At 47.2% G+C, this 6,882-nt stretch overlaps 1 protein-coding gene across 1 annotated transcript; it reads right to left on the bottom strand.

The window, feature by feature from the left end:
- Positions 1-146: 146 nt before the first annotated feature.
- On the bottom strand, positions 147-6,836 carry LOC105666209 (protein PTHB1). The gene is made up of 11 exons (XM_048409942.1): positions 6,430-6,836; positions 6,269-6,357; positions 5,686-5,950; positions 5,238-5,536; positions 5,012-5,142; positions 4,713-4,890; positions 4,394-4,630; positions 4,091-4,330; positions 3,614-3,900; positions 3,361-3,531; positions 147-608 (listed from the first exon to the last, which is right to left on the bottom strand). Exons 1-11 carry the CDS (start codon positions 6,702-6,704, stop codon positions 147-149), a joined length of 2,634 nt encoding a protein of 877 aa, XP_048265899.1. The 5' UTR covers positions 6,705-6,836.
- Between the last annotated feature and the right edge of the window lie 46 nt (positions 6,837-6,882).

Here is a 6,882-nt window from a genome sequence, read left to right as displayed (position 1 = left end):
TCGATCGAGTAAAAACTTTCCACGCCACCGTCTCGATCACCTGTTACAATTAATCCAACAACCGGCTTCCCAAAACGCATTTTTCAGGCGAGTTCGACGGAGAAGTATCGCAGGAGGACGAACGAAAATAAGCAGGAGGACAGCTACTAAGCGGACTCGACGTTGCCGTCGTTCAGCTCGATCTCCGCGATGTCGGATTCCCTGGAGCCTTCGAGCCGTCGAATCGCGTGGGCCAGCCGCGTCTTCAGCTTGTTCACCTCCTTGTTGGACGAGATGGGGGTGAGCGCGTTCCACGTCGACGACGACCGCGTCTCCGAGGTTGCAGGCTTTTTCAAAATGGATTTCAGCAGAGCGACCAGAGCCGCGTCGGCGATTTCTTCCCAGTCCTGTTTCCACACGCCAAGCTTCGTTATGTCTGAATGAACCGTGCGAAACTCGACGTTATCGACGTTGCGAATCACGTTACTTACGAAACGATCGGACGGACGTGGTTCGAAGCCGATCGCTGCCCGCAGTGCCTCGTATTTGTCGTTGGTCGCGTTCGATCGTACCAGCAACAATAACAACTCGACGCTGCATCGAAGCTCGTGGCCGGCTCGTTCTCGTTCCTAAGACAATTCATTTCTTTAATTTACTTATCGATTTAATACTTTGACTGCCACTTTGGTCATATACAATCGGCAACGGTTTCTCCTGTGACGCCACGGTGGTCACTGGTGACCGGTGCGCTTCAACTTCTTACAATTGTAAAAATCGAATGAAAATTGACAATTAGGGCATTTTGAATATAACCGATAAATAGAAGATACTTTGAAAGAAAAAGTGAAAGAACATCGCTAAAAAAGAATGAAATCGGTGCACTGTGTTTGCATCCATATCTTTGAGGAGTAATCTGCGAATATTATTATAAACACAGCTTAGAAAATAATCGTAAATGCTGCTTTATGATTGTATAATTGAAGTTAGAAGTGTGAACATACCTTGCTGTTATATATAGAATGAGCAAATACCGTTTACTAGTATCTTCTACACCTTTCAACAATATATTCCGCACGTTTTGCTTACGACGAAATAACAAATGAGAATGGTCTGTTGAAATAAACGAAGACTTGTTATAATATGTCGCTATCAATTGTTACCAAGGCGCCACGATGGTCACCCGTGACCAACAATAAGATAAACGGTCCATCGGGAAGAACGTTGTCTTACATCGTCAATTTATTATTATTTTGCCATTATATGCTTTGAATAATAAAAATACTCTCAGCGAAACACGTGATTTCGGCGTGGCAGTCAAAGTGTTAACAAGCGACAGAACCCTTAGGATAACGTAAAACCAAGTTACAGCGTTAACAGCTGATGGTGTCAAATAGGATACTGTAATAGCAATAAGACCATTTGCAATCTTTGTAAAGAATATGTATGCGGAAAATGCACGCAGAAGAAAGAATAATTTAAGTTATGTTTGTATTTTATTTATTCTATCACGCTTACTACGCTTATTATTATATTATTATATTATACTTCTTATATTTACCAATGGAAATTTATTTTAATATTCTTGTTAGCAAAGATTTTGGTACTGAATATTTTTCATCGTTGTATTATACTCATTGTTATTATTAAATTTCTTATTATATAGTTTTTATGATCTCAGAACATGGAGTTTCTTCTGTAAGATAATAACAGATCAATAAATATAAAAATATTCCACTATTATATATTTTTTAAAGATCGATCATTTTGACTGGCTTTGGTAAAGATAGCTACGTCTCGAATGTCGGTAGTTCTAGCGTTAACAGCTGATCGAACTTAGCTCTAATAGCAATAATAGCCGAGCGAAAAGTACTGGAAAAAGTAATAACTTTAAGTGACGCACACCGTGCACACAAACGGGAAGTCTCATACAACGATTACCTCGCTTTGCTTTTGTAAATCGCTGGCTAACAGCTGCTGCGACGCGTACACGAGCAGCGTGGAATTCTTAATCGATGCCTGGAACGTTCGAAGCGATTTCTTCGTACTTTATGAATGAAACGTTAAAAACATGCTACCGTTTGATATCTCGAGATATCGCGTTATGCGTTTCACGCGGAAGAAAACACTACTTGATTTCGCCTACTCTATAAATGACGCAGCAGTGGACAAACAAGGAACTACAACCGCTTTAGACGTTACTTTTTCCTTCTCGTTATCTTTTGCTGACCGTATTAATTAACCATGTAAGAAAAACAACGTCTTAAAATGATCGAACGTCGTTACCGAGCGTTACGACGCGGATTTCACAAAACCTTTCACCCTTAACTTCTCTAATAAAAAATGCATAATTTTTCCACGCCCTAAGATAATTTCATGGCTAATAAAAAATTTAGATAAACGCGTTTTGCAAGTACCTTTTCAACAATTACGTCGCGTGTAATAAATTTTCAAATACAAAATACGCGATAATACGTTCCAGCGCGAACAGTATCTTGCCTTTTTTCTTATTTTCGATTACCAAGAAGCTGTGTTCGTTTCGCATTTCGAATTCTGCGTTCGCGTCAACGATTACACCGGAACAAAATCTCTCTGTAAACGAAAGTTCGCTATTTATATGATACACACTTTTTCACGCTTTTTATCGCGAACGGAAGTATTCTAAAATATACAAAATATGTAGATTTTCTGGACCGGAGCTTCTAATTTTAATAGACCGAAGGGCTAAACAGTTCTGACGCACGCCGTGCCGACATCGTACTCGGGATAAACTGTACGGTACTTGACGCTCCGCTCGAGTCATACCCAGGATAAACTGTTAAGGGATTAAAATACTTTACCCGGCTCTGTTATACCATACTTCGAATACGCGCGTCAAATATGGAATCCGGCACGGTGGAATCGCGTGAAATTGCCCGAAAGTATGCAACATAAATTTCCAGTATAAGCAAAAACTTGCCATAACTATGAAAATATTCTTATCGCTTTGAACATGCTCACGCTCGATCAACGTGCCATCATACAGGATCCGACTTCAGTTTTAGAAATCCCCAACCAATTCGTTTACCATCCAGAAATTCTCGGCCTTTTTAAATTATATACTCGAGTTATATGCTCCTGAGATCATCGTTAAAAGAAGGCAACTTTTCCATATCGATCCATACCGAGGTAACTTTGGTAACTTAGCTGTCTTAGCGAGATCGCTGACTTCTTTCATCCGCAAATCAGTAAATTCCTTTAAGGCATCCACAGTATCTTAGATGAAATTGTAAAAAGTCTTATATTGAGTGCCCGTTCTTCTTTAAATTAACTGCAACTTCGTGTATCCGGTAGCAACCGACGCACGCTCGTTAAATGAAATAAGCAAAAAACGAATAAACTTACCGCTCGCGCTTGCGCGAGTTGCTCGAGGAGCGCGAAGATCGTGTCACAAGTGGAATCGAAGAGGAACGGCAATCCGGTATCGGGCAGAGATCGCTCGTTTCTTTCTCTCACGGCTCGCAGCATTTTTCTTTCCACGTTTCTCAGCTGACTCGTCAGCAGACCTATCTCGTTCTATCCTCGGCAATGAATACAACAGCGCATAGTTTCGACGATTCGATGGAAGACGACGTTGGTCGGTTGCCTGGTTACTTACCGTTATTCTGTTAATCTTTTGTCGTGCGGCAAAATGATCGTCTATCCGTTGATGCACCAACCGAATATGATTTTGTCCTATGGTCGTCCCGACGCTTTCCTCGTTTTTGCTCCTCGATCTGTCGATCAGTCGAGAAACGACCAAGGTCGACGATAATCCGTCGTTGGACTGTACCCGATATCGATTTCCGGCATTGCCGGAAGCGACGGTGACCGTGTGGCCAGAATTCAGGTGCCGCAAACCCAGAGCGTTCCACCCTTGTCTTTGCGACTGATCCGCGCTGAATTCTGGACAGACAACGTTCGTGTTCCTGAGCCACGGATCCATAGCGTTAACGTGTAAGAATTTTGGAGAATCATGAACGATAAATTGGTCGTTTTCAATTTTCGGACGAGCCGAGGAAGAAAAGGAAGCGATGAAAAGAAAGCCACAGATTCGGACCGTCGATCGATGGAACGGAATTGAAGACGCGTTTACCGGGGAACAGCTGGGTGAAGGTGAGCAAAGGAGCGCCGCTCTTGATCACGGTTACGAAGGAGGCCGAGCTTTCAGGCGGGCAGCTTCTCAACATCGTCTTCAGAGGCAACTGGCTGGTTCTTCGCACCGATCTTAAGGCACCTGCGTCCGTTCGATAAGTCACGGTCGCTCTGATTTCCGAAGAGATCGCCGGCAAATCCCCGTCCACGTACACCCGGGTCTTCGTCGCGTGTCGCTCGCCTGAAAGTTGAGAATTCGGCTGACGTAGAACGTCCGGACACGAGTGTCTGCGAGTTTGCTTACAGAGATTCGGAAGAGCGTAGAAATCGTCGGCGACGACCAGAGGTTTGCATACGTCGACGCAGACCTGGACGTCGCTGAGGACCGCGTACGAGGACAACTCTATGGTGACGTTGCAGATCGGTTGTAGCTTCGCCTCCACCTCGTTGTCCGTACGATGATCCGACGAATTGGAATCCAGCGACACGTTTATCGATACTATGAGCTCCGCGTCCATTCCTGCGTCGCTGGCGCGATTCTCTGTCGAACGATCGTTGTTCAATGTCACTACGACCGCACGAAACGCGTGGCTGTAGTGTCGTATACGCGCGCATGGTCTCACCGGAATCCTTGCTCTTCCTCGAGAGAGCTCGCAGTTCCGCCAACTCCTGTTCCGCTGCCGTGTAATCGTAACCCCGTGGATGAAGCGGCGGTGCGACGAATAAACTCGGCTCCGAACCTAAGTAGCAAGCTTCCAGTCGACCATCCGCCGACAAAACTACGATCACGCCCTGCAGGTGCTGTAAACATCGCGAGCCACGACGATTGTCATCAAACGCAACAGTGAAATGCAAAATGCGCAGCCCTGTTTTGCGATAAGCGAAACTCGTCTTGGCTTGACTCGGCCCAACTCGGACTCACCTCTAATTGAACTCTGGCAACGGCAACCGGCGCGAAAGGCAGTTGGGCCGACCATTTCAACGTGCTACCCTCGTAAATCATGAGAGTGCTTGTGTCGGCGATTACGAGCACCATCAACTTCCCGTCCGGTTCTGAAAGCATCGTCGTCATAGAGCTGGATCAGTGCGTCTGTGTTTTCCATCGAACCGATAACGCACGAACCGACCTCAACCATCCAGCTAATTACCGATAACGTAAGCTCGAAAGCAGAGCGGCTTGTATTCCAGCCTCTTGGCGTACTTGACCGACGTACAATTGTCCTTTAGACAGTACAGATGTTTCTCGCCGAGAACCACTATGCCAACCTCGAAGCTGCTCAAAGTGACAGCCTCGATGCCGAGAACCGCTTCGCCGATGTTGTACGTCCAATCTGGCTCGAGGCTCGTGGCATTGGCGCGCCGATGCTGCGCGTCGCGCTCCTCCGCGCCGTTCGCGCTCCCCGAGACTCGTTCCGTGCTTCTCGACCACTCCGCCATACTTTGGTACCTACGCAATGGCAACGCAACTCACGCCATATATCTTACTTACTTACTTATTTAATTACGCGTTACGCTCGAGTCGCCAGCGCGACACCGAGTTTTATTAGCGGCCGTGGTCGAGCGGACGACGCGACAACGCATCGAGCAAGCACGTGCCTATGACACTCGAGATACCAGGAGGAGCTGGCGGCGACGAACAGATCGTAGCGCGGAACGTAAATGATCGGCTCGGCCAACAACCGATTCCGCGTCACCTGGCTGAACGCGAACATCTCCTGCTCGTAGAAGAGAAGCGTCCCGTCCAGGCATTGAACGCAGAGAAAGTCTCTGCCGCGAACGCCGCCGAACGGTCCTACCGTCAACGATGCCGGAAATCTCGGCAGCGGATGCTCGTAAGCGATCTTCAGTTCGCACCGATCTCCTGTCAACCAAACGCGATCGTGTAAACTCGATACGAAACTGGGCACTCAGCTGTGGGAGAAACGGAGAAAGGATCGCGCGACTGCCCGATACCATCCGAATATTCGACGTCTACGACTTTACGCCCGGAGGCGTGTTCTTTCGCCGTGTTGCGTCTCTCGTGAAAGCTGTTCCCCGCTCTCGTCTCGCCGAGAACGAAGAACGTCGCGATCTTTTCCAACGCGTTTCGCCGTCGTCGCTTTCGAGACGATTGCGAAACGAGCGCGAGGAACAACGTAGGAGAGGACCAGAGGGGAGTTTGTACTATCGGCAGGCAAACCGTATTCGGTGGATTGGTCGACCAGAGCCACGTTGTACACGGTCAACTTTGATGGCGTCAATACCGCCAAACGTAAATCTTGCGAGCCTCTGCAACCAACGATCGTCGTGAACCTCTCGTAATTCGTAAGGTTTCGTCGACTTTCGACCACCGATACTCACGAGACGAACTTTCCCGCCTTCATATCCACGATGCAATCGTCTAATCGAGTCTCGATCATCAAATCCGTGGACTTGTAGTTGGTCGGTGATTTCGTTTCGTCCACCCATCGCGACGACGGACTGTACATCCTTAGGTAACCGTCGTGACTTCCCACCACGAGGATATCTTGCCTCTCGTTTCCGAACAACGGCGCTGCCAACAGGCTGTGCTTATCGAATGTTTCGTTCGCACCGCACCTCGTTCGCCACCACTCTTTCGTCTTGAACAACGACATCGCTGTCTAAACGCTCGAGGACCAACGAAAATGGTTTACTATCTCGCGGTCGCTTGCCTCGCGTTTCTCTTTTCTACCCTCTATCGGCGTTACTATGGAGCCGCTGCTTCAAAACACCGCGTTCGAGCGGACTTTGTTACGTAACTTAAGTCGACCGACGTGGTTCGATCGCCGCACT

This window comes from Bombus terrestris, chromosome 11, assembly GCF_910591885.1.
Source record: "Bombus terrestris chromosome 11, iyBomTerr1.2, whole genome shotgun sequence".
Lineage (NCBI taxonomy): Eukaryota > Metazoa > Arthropoda > Insecta > Hymenoptera > Apidae > Bombus > Bombus terrestris.
The sequence above is the reverse complement of the archived record's forward strand: the minus strand, read 5'-3'. Positions and strand labels throughout refer to the sequence as shown.

Coding starts and splice junctions, on each gene's coding strand:
- LOC105666209 (XM_048409942.1), bottom strand. CDS start 6,704: ATGTCGTTGTTCAAGACGAAAGAGTGGTGGCGAACGAGGTGCGGTGCG. Junction 5,951..6,268: donor CGACCAATCCACCGAATACG/GTTTGCCTGCCG, acceptor TTTGGTTGACAG/GAGATCGGTGCGAACTGAAG. Junction 5,143..5,237: donor CTTTCGAGCTTACGTTATCG/GTAATTAGCTGG, acceptor CGATGCTTTCAG/AACCGGACGGGAAGTTGATG.